Here is a 14,897-nt window from a genome sequence, read left to right as displayed (position 1 = left end):
TTATTAGTGGCAGAGGACAAGTAGTGTTTTGTCAGTAGCAGAGAACAAGTAATATTTTATTAGTGGCAGAGGACAAGTAGTGTTTTGTCAGTAGCAGAGAACAAGTAATGTTTTATTAGTAGCAGAGGACAGGTCATGTTTTATTAGTGGTAGAGGACAAGTAATGTTTTATTAGTGGCAGAGGACAAGTAGTGTTTTGTCAGTAGCAGAGAACAAGTAATGTTTTATTAGTGGCAGAGGACAAGTAGTGTTTTGTCAGTAGCAGAGAACAAGTAATGTTTTATTAGTAGCAGAGGACAGGTCATGTTTTATTAGTGGCAGAGGACAAGTAGTGTTTTGTCAGTAGCAGAGAACAAGTAATATTTTATTAGTGGCAGAGGACAAGTAGTGTTTTGTCAGTAGCAGAGAACAAGTAATGTTTTATTAGTAGCAGAGGACAGGTCATGTTTTATTAGTGGCAGAGGACAAGTAATGTTTTATTAGTGGCAGAGGACAAGTAGTGTTTTGTCAGTAGCAGAGAACAAGTAATGTTTTATTAGTGGCAGAGGACAAGTAGTGTTTTGTCAGTAGCAGAGACCAAGTAATGTTTTATTAGTAGCAGAGGACAGGTCATGTTTTATTAGTGGCAGAGGACAAGTAATGTTTTATTAGTGACAGAGGACAAGTAGTGTTTTGTCAGTAGCAGAGAACAAGTAATGTTTTATTAGTGGCAGAGGACAAGTAGTGTTTTGTCAGTAGCAGAGAACAAGTAATGTTTTATTAGTGGCAGAGGACAAGTAGTGTTTTGTCAGTAGCAGAGAACAAGTAATGTTTTATTAGTGGCAGAGGACAAGTAGTGTTTTGTCAGTAGCAGAGAACAAGTAATGTTTTATTAATGGCAGAGGACAAGTAGTGTTTTGTCAGTAGTAGAGAACAAGTAATGTTTTATTAGTAGCAGAGGACAGGTCATGTTTTATTAGTGGCAGAGGACAAGTAATGTTTTATTAGTGACAGAGGACAAGTAGTGTTTTATTAGTGACAGGACAAGTAGTATTTTATTAGTGACAGAGGACAAGTAATGTTTTATTAGTGACAGAGGACAAGCAATGTTTTATTAGTGGCAGAGGACAAGTAATGTTTTATTAGTGACAGAGGACAAGTAGTGTTTTGTCAGTAGCAGAGAACAAGTAATGTTTTATTAGTGGCAGAGGACAAGTAGTGTTTTGTCAGTAGCAGAGAACAAGTAATGTTTTATTAGTGGCAGAGGACAAGTAGTGTTTTGTCAGTAGCAGAGAACAAGTAATGTTTTATTAATGGCAGAGGACAAGTAGTGTTTTGTCAGTAGTAGAGAACAAGTAATGTTTTATTAGTAGCAGAGGACAGGTCATGTTTTATTAGTGGCAGAGGACAAGTAATGTTTTATTAGTGACAGAGGACAAGTAGTGTTTTATTAGTGACAGGACAAGTAGTATTTTATTAGTGACAGAGGACAAGTAATGTTTTATTAGTGACAGAGGACAAGCAATGTTTTATTAGTGGCAGAGGACAAGTAATGTTTTATTAGTGACATTTAGTGTTTTGTCAGTAGCAGAGAACAAGTAATGTTTTATTAGTGGCAGAGGACAAGTAGTGTTTTGTCAGTAGCAGAGAACAAGTAATATTTTATTAGTGGCAGAGGACAAGTAGTGTTTTGTCAGTAGCAGAGAACAAGTAATGTTTTATTAGTAGCAGAGGACAGGTCATGTTTTATTAGTGGTAGAGGACAAGTAATGTTTTATTAGTGGCAGAGGACAAGTAGTGTTTTGTCAGTAGCAGAGAACAAGTAATGTTTTATTAGTGGCAGAGGACAAGTAGTGTTTTGTCAGTAGCAGAGAACAAGTAATGTTTTATTAGTAGCAGAGGACAGGTCATGTTTTATTAGTGGCAGAGGACAAGTAGTGTTTTGTCAGTAGCAGAGAACAAGTAATATTTTATTAGTGGCAGAGGACAAGTAGTGTTTTGTCAGTAGCAGAGAACAAGTAATGTTTTATTAGTAGCAGAGGACAGGTCATGTTTTATTAGTGGCAGAGGACAAGTAATGTTTTATTAGTGGCAGAGGACAAGTAGTGTTTTGTCAGTAGCAGAGAACAAGTAATGTTTTATTAGTGGCAGAGGACAAGTAGTGTTTTGTCAGTAGCAGAGAACAAGTAATGTTTTATTAGTAGCAGAGGACAGGTCATGTTTTATTAGTGGCAGAGGACAAGTAGTGTTTTGTCAGTAGCAGAGAACAAGTAATGTTTTATTAGTGGCAGAGGACAAGTAGTGTTTTGTCAGTAGCAGAGAACAAGTAATGTTTTATTAGTAGCAGAGGACAGGTCATGTTTTATTAGTGGCAGAGGACAAGTAGTGTTTTGTCAGTAGCAGAGAACAAGTAGTGTTTTATTAGTGGCAGAGGACAAGTAGTGTTTTGTCAGTAGCAGAGAACAAGTAATGTTTTATTAGTGGCAGTGGACAAGTAGTGTTTTGTCAGTAGCAGAGAACAAGTAATGTTTTATTAGTAGCAGAGGACAGGTCATGTTTTATTAGTGGCAGAGGACAGGTAATGTTTTATTAGTGGCAGAGGACAAGTAGTGTTTTGTCAGTAGCAGAGAACAAGTAATGTTTTATTAGTGGCAGAGGACAAGTAGTGTTTTGTCAGTAGCAGAGAACAAGTAATATTGTATTAGTGGCAGAGGACAAGTAGTGTTTTGTCAGTAGCAGAGAACAAGTAATGTTTTATTAGTAGCAGAGGACAGGTCATGTTTTATTAGTGGCAGAGGACAAGTAGTGTTTTGTCAGTAGCAGAGAACAAGTAATGTTTTATTAGTGGCAGAGGACAAGTAGTGTTTTGTCAGTAGCAGAGAACAAGTAATGTTTTATTAGTAGCAGAGGACAGGTCATGTTTTATTAGTGGCAGAGGACAAGTAGTGTTTTGTCAGTAGCAGAGAACAAGTAGTGTTTTATTAGTGGCAGAGGACAAGTAGTGTTTTGTCAGTAGCAGAGAACAAGTAATGTTTTATTAGTGACAGAGGACAAGTAGTGTTTTGTCAGTAGCAGAGAACAAGTAATGTTATATTAGTAGCAGAGGACAGGTAATGTTTTATTAGTGACAGGACAAGTAGTGTTTTATTAGTGATAGAGGACAAGTAGTATTTTATTAGTGACAGAGGACAAGTAATGTTTTATTAGTGACAGAGGACAAGCAATGTTTTATTAGTGGCAGAGGACAAGTAATGTTTTATTAGTGACAGAGGACAAGTAGTGTTTTGTCAGTAGCAGAGAACAAGTAATGTTTTGTCAGTAGCAGAGGACAGGTCATGTTTTATTAGTGGCAGAGGACAAGTAATGTTTTGTCAGTAGCAGAGAACAAGTAATGTTTTATTAGTGACAGAGGACAATTAGTGTTTTGTCAGTAGCAGAGGACAAGTAATGTTTTGTCAGCACTTAAAATCTGTGCCATCTGACACATTTTGGAGGAAAGGACGATTAAAATGAAAGGAAACACAATGTTCCATGAGAGGAAAACAGCTGATCCAAGCAGAATTCCCACCCCTGATAAAAATGAATAGTGAGGGCCTTAACAGTCCACTGGACCATGGAAGATTTCCCTTCTTCAAACTAATTAATATACTTTCACATTTACATTAAATATTCTAAAATATAGTTAATAATTTTAAAAATATAAATAAATTTTTAAAATATGAATTAAAATTGTTTGTGTTAGATTTAATAGAAAACCTTTCAATATTGAGTTAGAAATTAATAATAATGTATGTAGCAATAAAACATTTGCTGTATGCTTATTAGATGAATCCTCTTTTTCTTTTTTTTGTAACTTGCATATATTTTTCGGCTGTTTTTTAAAACTTTTTTATGAACATGCACTAAGCCATGTAATGTACATATAGGTAGTTATAGACATATATATATATATATATATATATATATACATACATACATACATACATACATAAATATATACTCTTCAAAAAAAGAAACGCAAAAGGGTACAAATGGGTTATAACTCCGATTTTATGTTTCCTACCGGTTCATGCTTTGTGAATATAAGGTCATTGCATGTCCCAAACACATTCCCACGGTTACATTCGATAAAACGCAGCTACTGTACAATAAAGTTCCAAAATGTGAATATTCGCAAAAACGCAGCCACGTGCAAACCATGTCACCACTGCACGTGCGTTGTCTGCACGTGCAACATGAACACCGACAGTATAAAAGTGCAGGGTGTTCGCTTGCCTGGCCTCGGTATCTGGCCGACAGTTGACAATCCAGGACATGCCACATCTCAGTGAACCGCAGAGAAACAATGCCATCGGCCGACTAGACGCAGGCGAATCCAGAACGGCCGTTGCCAGGGCATTCCATGTGTCCCCAAGCACCATCTCCAGACTGTGGGACCGTTACCAGCAACATGGATCAACACGTGACCTCCCTAGATCCGGTCGACCACGGGTCACTACCCCCGGGCAGGACCGCTACATCCGGGTACGCCACCTTCGGGAACGATTGACTACTGCCACCTCCACAGCCGCAGCAATACCAGGTTTGCGCAGGATATCCGACCAGACCGTACGGAACCGCCTACGTGAGGTAGGAATTCGTGCCAGACGTCCAGTTCGAGGTGTCATCTTAACACCACAACACCGTCGACTCCGACTGCAGTGGTGCCAGATTCATCGACAATGGCCTCAACTGCGATGGAGACAGGTGTGGTTCAGTGATGAGTCCCGATTTCTGCTCCAACGTCATGATGGAAGATGTCGCTTGTATAGGCGTCGTGGTGAACGTTATGCGGCAAACTGCGTGCAGGAAGTGGACAGATTCAGCGGGGGTAGTGTCATGGTGTGGGCAGCCATCTCACACACTGGCAGAACTGACCTGGTCCACGTGCAGGGCAACCTGAATGCACAGGGCTACATTGACCAGATCCTCCAGCCACACATCGTTCCAGTTATGGCCAACGCCAACGCAGTGTTCCAACATGACAACGCCAGGCCTCACACAGCACGTCTCACAACAGCTTTCCTACAGAACAACAACATTAATGTCCTTCCTTGGCCATCGACATCACCTGATTTGAACCCAATTGAGCATCTATGGGACGAGTTGGACCGATGCCTCCGACAGCGACAACCACAGCCCCAGACCCTGCCCGAGCTGGCAGCAGCCTTGCAGGCCGAGTGGGCCACCATCCCCCGGGACGTCATCCGTACTCTGGTTGCTTCAATGGGCAGGCGGTGCCAGGCAGTTGTCAACACACGTGGAGGCCACACCCGGTATTGACTCCAGATGACCTTGACCTTGGTGGTGTGTCCTATCACTTACTCACAATGGACTAGAATGAATTGTGAACAATCCTGCAACATTTGGTAATTATCGGACTCACCATTCAATAATTAAATCAATTCTCCAAATGTTACGACAATGTGGTTTTGCGTTTCTTCTTTTGAAGAGTATATATATGAATTTCAGAATTAGATAAAAATGGCATATTAAGTTCAAGCGCTGCCCATCACATATAAATACATTGTAATGTGGCTTATTTTGTAAATGTTACATATAATTGAAGAATACAAACTTACCAGGCAGAACTGGAAGATGTTCAGAATCTCTGTTTGTACGACTGTAAAACAAATCACAGTAAATTGATAATTGTAGTATTATTACATTAATGTAATAACCATAACCCAGGCTAAACAGTTTGAAATTATACCCTGGTGTTATTCACCAATAAAGATATATTGGTCTTAACAAACTGGAAACAGCTAACAATACCAAGCAACGCATGTACAGTAATATTTATTATTAAGACAAAAAAATTATTTAGTGTTCCACTATGGCATTAATTCACCTGTGTCAAACTGGAAACCGTAATCTTTCAAAGTTAATGCAACATACAGCAGCTACAACTAAACGATGTCCACCATGTAGTATGGAGATTCATAGAAATCATCTATAGGCAACTAAATTAAGAACTTTACATCAATGAAAAAAAGAATAATCAGCCAAAATTCACCATTTTCTCATTTAAAGTGTCACTGTTCAGGCTGCTGAAAATTGCATAAACAATTTTTCATTCCTGCATTAAAGTTTGGACATGATATGTGATCATAATGGTTTACACAAAATGAAATAAATTACCTGAAGAAAACAAATTGTATGTGTTGCCTGTAAATGGGTTATGCAAATTATATATTCTCTGAGGCCTGCCAGTGTTCACTATACACAACATGTGTACCTATAGCCAGATTATAATAATAAACACTACGAAACTCATAAAATCAGTAATGAAAGTAACAATAGTTTCGAGATTGCCAAACCCAGCTACATGTACAAATAATAAACTGATAAAAGACACACATATTGTCAATAATTATTAACACATGGAAAACTCAGTGCTTCATAATTAGCAAAATGAGGTGCCAAGACTGTACAGTTAAAACAAACAACAACAAAAGAAAAGAAAAGAAAACTCCACAAACCATTTAAGCAAACCATATCATTGTTAACATTTTGAAAAATTGGAGTCTTGTAAAACATCTTGACAGTGTCCTATATACATGTATATATGTATTTTATGTACAGGTATTTTATTTTTTAAATTATCAATTTAGATAAAGATGATGTATTAAAATGAATAAAAAAACCCACCCCTACCACAAAAATAAGAACCCCCATCTAACAGGCATTGGAAGCAGGGGACAATGTTCCTCTCCCAACTTGGAAGATTAAGCACTGTCCCTGCTTTAGATGAAAGGCGACTTAATATAAAGCTGGCATCTTCTTTTGCTAAACCAAAACTATCACCAGAAAAACATGCTAAATACTATATACATGTACATGCATAAATCATGCCAGTCACATTGTGAGGGAATTGTGTTTATATAATTAGGGGATAACTATCTTGTATTTGACCATTTGCGGACGTTCATGCTGGTTATACAGTCACAAATTGAGTTTTACCGGAAAACATATATATATTAAAAAAAGGTTCTATTATCCTGCACAAACCCATGAATCCAGATAAATAAAATAATGCATGTACCCAATAATTACTAAAATGTCAGTGTTTGTGGAGAAATGAAAACCTCCTATATAATTAGGGGATAACTATGACGTTCATGCTGGTTATACAGTCACAAATTGAGTTTTACCAGAAAACATATATAGATTAAAAAAAGGTTCTATTATCCTGCACAAACCCATGAATCCAGATAAATAAAATAATGCATGTACCCAATAATTACTAAAATGTCAGTGTTTGTGGAGAAATGAAAACCTCCTATATAATTAGGGGATAACTATGACGTTCATGCTAGTTATACAGTCACAAATTGAGTTTTACCAGAAAACATATATATATTAAAAAAAGGTTCTATTATCCTGCACAAACCCATGAATCCAGATAAATAAAATAATGCATGTACCCAATAATTACTAAAATGTCAATGTTTGTGGAGAAATGAAAACCTCTTAAAAATCCCAAACAAACAAACAAACAAAAACAACAACCACAAAACAATAAATATATTTTAAAAAGAACAGAGAAATTTAATACCTGAATGAAGAGAGTTCCAAATTATGCTGCATTTAAACAAACAGGACATCATGGCATTTAGTGATACCGGTAGATGTATTCATTAACAGATTTGTTTATTTATTTCAGATTTACTGGATAATAAAGAAGTCACAGTTTGTGTATGTTTAATTCTGTTCATAACCCAGCACAGTGACAACAAATAAATTTCTTATCTTCTAAATTCAAGGGCCATAACTCTGTGAAAAAATGGGTACATGACCATGAAAGTTAAACTTGATCTTAACAGTACAAGAGTAAAGCTATATAAAAAATTTCATATTTCCTAAATTCAAGGGCCCTTAAAAACTTAGTAAATTTCCATGTAAGTTGAACATGATAAATATAGAATACTAAACAAGCTTGCCTGTCATACCATTTTTATGATATAAATGAACAGTTTTGGTATCTGACTCGCATTCGCTTGTCAGATACCAACACTGTGTATGACAGACTAGCTAGTTTAATATTTGATTTATTACAAACCAAATGCAAACAAGCCACAACATAGAAGTATAAGCAGATGTCGAGATCTACTACACTTTGGCTTTGTACACAATAGGTGCAAATATAAAAGCCTATCTTATTGCAATTTTAATTCATGGCCATATTTTGTGATGTTACTCTTTTAAATTACACACTATTTTGTACAAACATGGTTAGAAACATTAATAGCAAAACATTTTCAAAAGCAATTTTGCACTTAATGTTTTTTTTAGTGTTCGTAAAAAGGACGTGTCATATGCGCCCAGTTTATTTTATTGCAGAGAGATGCAAAGTGACATCATTTGAATACCAACATCATTCAAATTAAAATAACAACTGCACCAGTCTGCACGTGCCAATATTACACTAGTTAGATATTAAGTAACTGTTATGACATAAGTAATATCTTACACTGGTATGTGATTATATATACACACACACACACACACACACACACGCATGCACATACACACAAACACAAACTCTTTCAGCTCAATATCTAGAGGCATTGCAAAATAAAAGTCTGGAAAACAAATATATTCAAGACAGCACTGACAACTGTTTAGCCTAAAAACATATTTCATTCAATTTATAGTAAATTTAAAATGTGTACTGGTACTGGCAGGATTAGAATCTTTTAACTGATATAAAAAGGTTCAAGATTGTAATATCTTGATATACCTCATCTGAGATACAAGATTCTTGACCCATGATGTTATCATCAGCTAATATTATAATATCAGATATTATAAAGAGATGAAAGTGGGTTATGGGGGGAAATCCAGAAATTTTAATACTGATGGTCAGGTACTGTGATTGGCCCTAAGGTTAGGGTTGCACAATGATCTAAACTGGTGGCCTCCGTTCAGAATGTATGCAAAGTTTGGGTTGGAGAAGATGACAAATTCTGGACAGTGAGTGATAATTAAACTACATAAATCTAGAAAACTTTAAAGTCAGATTACTGAGTATATTATTTTGACTATATGTGTATAATTAATATGTATGTATATATGAATGTATGTATACATACATATACACACATACATACTTTGTCCCATTTGTGGTAAAAAGATTGAATGTGAAAAATAATGGCTGTATATATATGATAGGTGTGCATGGCATGATATATTTTCCTTTTTATAGCATGAAGCAGTGTCATGCATCTTTGTTTTGACAATAATTTGTGACATCATGCATATACCCTAACACAGTATATACCTTTGTGTTTTGTTAACCTGAATATTTATCAAAAACAAATTTCCGAAGTATTACATTTAAATAACAATCATGAATTTTTTTTGCATTAAGGTTAAAATTGCATAATTTAATTTAACCTTACTAAGCTCAAGTAATTCAAATTTGTAGGAAAACTTACAGTCCATTTTCAGTATCCTTTTCTGAAAAAATAAAACAGAACAAACCAATAAGCAAAAACAGAAATATTCCATGTTGATTAATCTTGTTACAACTACCCATATGTCTACGCCTATAAGTTGTTGGGGTTTTTTTTCTTCAGAATAAACATAGGCTACATGCATAGGTAGCTAGTATTGTTTACACATGTAATTAATGATGGTTGTTATTTTAACTAACTGCACTGCTGTCTTAGCATGTGAGTGACATCGCAAGTTTTCTCCCATAACCGAAATCGATATACATGTAATGCTAAAAAAATAAGTTATCGTATCATCATACAATTTTGATCGACATATGACGTTTTCGATACTTTGTAACTGCATGTATCGCGAGATTATGCGAGATATTACGTCACTATCAGCCTGAGCATAAACAACAGTGTGTCTTTTTTCTCTCAATATTGAAAATGCTTTTAGTCAAGCTGCCAACTTTATGTTTTAATTATAATACCATAAATACTGTGCATGTTATCAGTTTTTCCTAAAGCAATATTTTGGTACATGTACTAATGAAATGCCTCACATAGCGAAATCCAGGTATCACAAATTCCTGTAGTTATTGTCTGCAACACTGACATCTGACCTGCCAAAGTTAGACAATATGCCACGTGATCATTACACTGAACAATAAAATTTATGGCAGGCTGGTTGGGTTACCTCTTATGTCATTCAAAGCAAAATTATTATCGTATCGAAAACATATGATGCCAGGATATAAAAAATTAATTTGTTAAATTAACATATCTGTATAAATACAGGCATAATTCGACAATAAAACTTGCAAAATTATCACCAAAATGGTAATATGTTTTTTGGTAAAAATTTCTGACCTTCTTATAAATCGACCCCCCAAGTTATAAAATAATTTTTTGGTGAAATAAAGTTGAACTTATAGGTGGAGATATATGGGTAGTTGTAACAAGATTAATCAACATGGCAGTAATAGTTGTTCAAACAATCTTTTGTACATAGTCCCTGATTAGCTTCATGAATATTTGACTACAGGCTGGTAGGTACAGGGTTCGCAGCCCGATACTGGCTCCAAGCCAGAGCGAGTTCTTAAGGGCTCAATAGGTAGGTGTAAGGCCACTACACCCTCTTCTCTCTCTCTCACTAACCAACTTACAACTAACCCACTGTCCTGGACATGCAGACAGCCCAGATAGCTGAGGTGTGTGGATATAAGTACGAAAATAAGTTGAAATGAAAATAATCATGAATATTAATCAGCTTTCAGTGAAAATAGTTTAGACTGGTCTTTTCTGTTCACTAGAGCAACATGCAGGGACATATATCGATGATCACTGGCACGTAAACAAATCCGAAGTTTCAAAAATAATATTCTTTTGTTCAAATATTGTACATACATGTATCAGCCATTTATGGTTCTTATTTGCTGAAAGTAAGAAATACTTCAATATTTTGAAGTTATTTTTCATGGGTTGGCTTATAAACAAGTCAATAAAAAATTACGTTTTCAGGGCTTGAAATTAGGGACTCGACTTATATGCGAGATCGACTTCATATCATGGAATATTGAGATTTTCTAACAACCTACATGTGCCTGTACATTTATGTAATATCCATGTTTTATATGATATAATTATATGCTATATTTTTAATAGTATGCTATGAGGTGTAACCCTAGAGAGCCGCCAGTAATCAAATATGATAAAACTAATTAGGTTAATTAAAATTAAACATATAAAAAATAGTTTTTGTTAAATTCAATCAACATTAAATTACTCACATATATATACGTCTGATGTAATGATATGTATGCCAGCTATTAATGACATCCCTGATTAGGCAAAGCACCACCAGTACGTAATGAGCTATGTGCTCTTGTTCTCCAGATACTAGGAAAATAAACATTTTGCTGAACATATGCCCTATCCACCTCCTAAATTGTACCCCACTAATATATTTTTCTTTCTGTCTGCAAATAATGATGAACAGTTAAGAGTGATGATATAATGTTGACCCATGTTAAAGGAACATGAAACGTTTTACACTGTATTATATATGATACACTGGGTATTTGAAATTAAAACTTAATGTATCACATATGATATGGTTCCAAAACGAGGCAAAAAGGTGTTTTTTTCTGTTTTTTTTTCTGTTTGTTTTCTTACCTCTTTACACTGTTTGTCAATTGTTAGTCAAAACTGTTATATTTTTTTCAGGCTCTCTTGGGCTAATATTTGTGGGTGTATGCTCTATTTTCTGAGTTGGTTTAAACCATATTGGTGTTTTCTTTGCAGTCTGGGGGATTATTAGCCAACAGCCGTTAGCCTGTATCAAGGCCTCTTCCTACATTTTACAATATGAATATTTTACAATCAATAAAATAAAACATAATGATTATAACTTGTTCCAAATTTACTAACAAAGAGGGAAAATAGAAGGAAATAAAGGTAAAGAGGAATGAACAGGTTATAACCCTTTAAACATTTTACATAATTAAGAATTAGATGTCAGAAGTCTCGAGAGACAAAGAATGTGACTGGTTAATTGATTTCAAAACGTTTGCTATTTATAATTAAGTTCTGGACAGATTTGAATATACCATTATTTTCTAGGAGACTAAGGTTTGGGTCACCAAAGCAGGCATGTCATTAATAGCCGCCACCCGGCGATTTTTTCGCCGGCTATCGAATCAATTGTCGCCGGGTATCGAACTTCCAATAAACAATGCTTGTCGACCTTTTGTTGATTACAGCCAGCCATTTGTTTCAAACGTTTGCTGAGCTGTTGCTTAAGCTACCCATTAAACCAAACAGGCACATTGTAATGGGAAATATTTAGCGAAAGCCCGATTTTTTGATAAATGCCGTACGAGATGAAGTGAAAGCTTGTTCGTTATTGTACTACTAATGAAGGGATAGGGGGGACACGATCTAAAAATAGATCACTGTGTCATACTCTAGCCTCGCTTTCAAGAAGGTGCAAGAAAGAAAAAATGAAAACGCCAATGTGCCGGCTATAATGACATCCCTGATTAGAATCTATTAGATTATGTTTATTGTGAAAATGTTGGTGCGTTGACTTGCTTCAAGTGTTCCAACTGCAAAGTTAGTCGAAAGACCATAATTTTGTATTCAATAAATATCACACATACGATTTTAATTAGTTTGTTTTAGATTCGAGGAATCTATATATTTTATATAATTTTAAATTAGAACTTTATATTATCTCCATATTGTAGGCTATAATATAGTGTTAAAAATTTCTAGCATTCTAAGCTTAATGGTGAAAGCAAGGTCAGTTTTAATGTGCACATTCAGAGCAAGCTAGCTAACGTTCGCTAGACTGATTTTTACGCTACACAGTAAACCAAATTACCACTTTGAGAATCAATCAAATAGTTCGCGAACGTTAGCAAAACGTTTGCTGGGAGCTGTTATAGAGCACGCCATGACGGAAGCGTTATGGAAAAGCTTATTCATTTTTGTAGGGATATGCAAAGTGACATCTTCTGGTGTTACTGTTGAGGCCACTACATTCAATTTCAGAACATCTGAGATAGTGTTTTATACAAATACAAAACACAGTAAAACAATGGGATGTGACTTTTAGTATCGGGTCTTTTTTTTTTTTTTAATCTTCCACCCCCATGATAACAATTAATCGTTCCATAATTAAATCTGAAAACGTTTTCATTACGTATTAATTTCTGCATTGTTCAGTAAATGAAACATTAAATGCAGTAAGTGAAAAATAATAGCTATATAAATGATTTCTTTTTTTTCCTGTATTTCAGCTTTGCTATTACAGGCTTCATAAAACTAATATAGATATATTTTAGAAATTTAGAATTTGTGAATTTTTTATAAATTTAAAGACTTTAAATAGAAATTTAACATTGAACATTTAAAAGTCTATCTTCCCTTAGAGTTTTGATTGGATAGTTCAGAAAACTTAATATAAATATGCCCAGTGACAGTCTTTGCAAACTACTAAGATATATATTTTGGAAATTTTGAAGTTTTATTAAATTTAAAACAAATTAAAATACAAATTCTCTAGTTTTGATCACATTGTTCTAAAACTTGGCACTATGATTCTCTGGGACAGTCTTCACCAAGTAATATAAATTTTGAATACATGTTAAATTTTAAAAATATAAATACAAATTTAAAAATTTCCAATCTATTTTCTTCTCCCCTTTTTAAATTTGAAAAAATTAAATAGAAATTTTACCTGTGTTATGACATCAACTTTTTATGTATATTTCATTAGCCAATAGGTCACATAAATGCCAAGCCACGACAAATGGAACATAAATTTGTGAATTAGAAAATTCTGATATTCCACCACCTTCCAGGAAATGATGGGAGGGCCTCAAGAGGCAAAATATAAGCCATGATTTAAAAATCTTCTTCTTCCAGAACTACCATTTATAACTGAATACTAGTAGTCTTCATATCCGTCAAAGTCCTTAAATTATTTATTAAAGTTGTCTATTTCATTAATTTTGTGTCCCCTGTCAAGGGCTTTACTTCTCACTAATTTGGCACACCAAGTTTGGTTTAGTACAGTAATTTTTCATGTTAGCTAGTACATATTCAGAAATGCATTTCAAATTATTTTAATCTAATTACAGCTTAATATTTCATTGAGTTTGAGGTGAAATGTTTTGAGGTTAGCATGTTTGTACTTAATTTGGGTATACTTGTTTTGGGCACATATCCTTTACTGCCTCAGTTTAGGTGCAATCTAAAGTCCTGTCTGCTAGTGCCTGAGGAGGGGTGAAGTTTAATTTTACTAGAGTATTATATAGAAATGCATTGATGATGCAATTTCTTCACAATTACTAGACCATTTCCAACTAAAGTTGGCGGAAAGCTGATTGAAATGCATCTTTGAGCACATGACGTGATGTTGAAATGTTCTGGGGAGGACCCTAATTAGTGCCCTTGTCACTGGACCCACATGAAAAGGATCTAAACATTAAATATATTCACCATCAGGTCTTTTCCCGCATCATGATTAATGGCCACCTATAATTTGATTTTCACCTGCCATTTTTTATTTTTAATGACATCACTGCAAACAGTAACATATTATATAATTAAGATTATGGTAATCTGACAAATGGGTATTTTGAACTAAGTTATATAACAGACTATGGTTTGGCATAGAAATAACAATTTCAGTGAAATGACGTCATACTGCATCAACAAGACTCAAAATGGCTCATGTCTAAGACAAAAATAAAGTGTTTTCAGCAGATACAATATACTATACTCATAAATGTACCCACTGACATTCTAATAATTATGTTTAATTCATATAATGATGTAATATCACAAATGATAGGCAGGATGATAACATGTACATGTATTGTCAAGTTCAGATATATTGTCTCCAAGCAAAGCAAATGTCTAAAATAATGC

At 34.8% G+C, this 14,897-nt stretch overlaps 1 protein-coding gene across 1 annotated transcript in view; it reads right to left on the bottom strand.

Annotated features, from left to right (window-relative positions):
• LOC121391345 overlaps window positions 1-14,897 on the bottom strand; it is a 59,973-nt gene that overhangs the window by 18,018 nt on the left and 27,058 nt on the right. The window contains exons 4-5 of the mRNA XM_041523007.1: window positions 9,459-9,480; window positions 5,601-5,641 (exon numbers count right to left, since the gene is read on the bottom strand). Of these exons, the coding sequence (XP_041378941.1) occupies window positions 5,601-5,641; window positions 9,459-9,480 (63 nt within the window). The remainder of the gene's footprint in view (window positions 1-5,600; window positions 5,642-9,458; window positions 9,481-14,897) is intronic.

This window comes from Gigantopelta aegis, unplaced genomic scaffold (assembly GCF_016097555.1).
Source record: "Gigantopelta aegis isolate Gae_Host unplaced genomic scaffold, Gae_host_genome ctg2153_pilon_pilon:::debris, whole genome shotgun sequence".
Classification (NCBI taxonomy): domain Eukaryota; kingdom Metazoa; phylum Mollusca; class Gastropoda; order Neomphalida; family Peltospiridae; genus Gigantopelta; species Gigantopelta aegis.
Note: the sequence above shows the minus strand (reverse complement) of the source record. Positions and strands in the feature narration are given on the sequence as shown.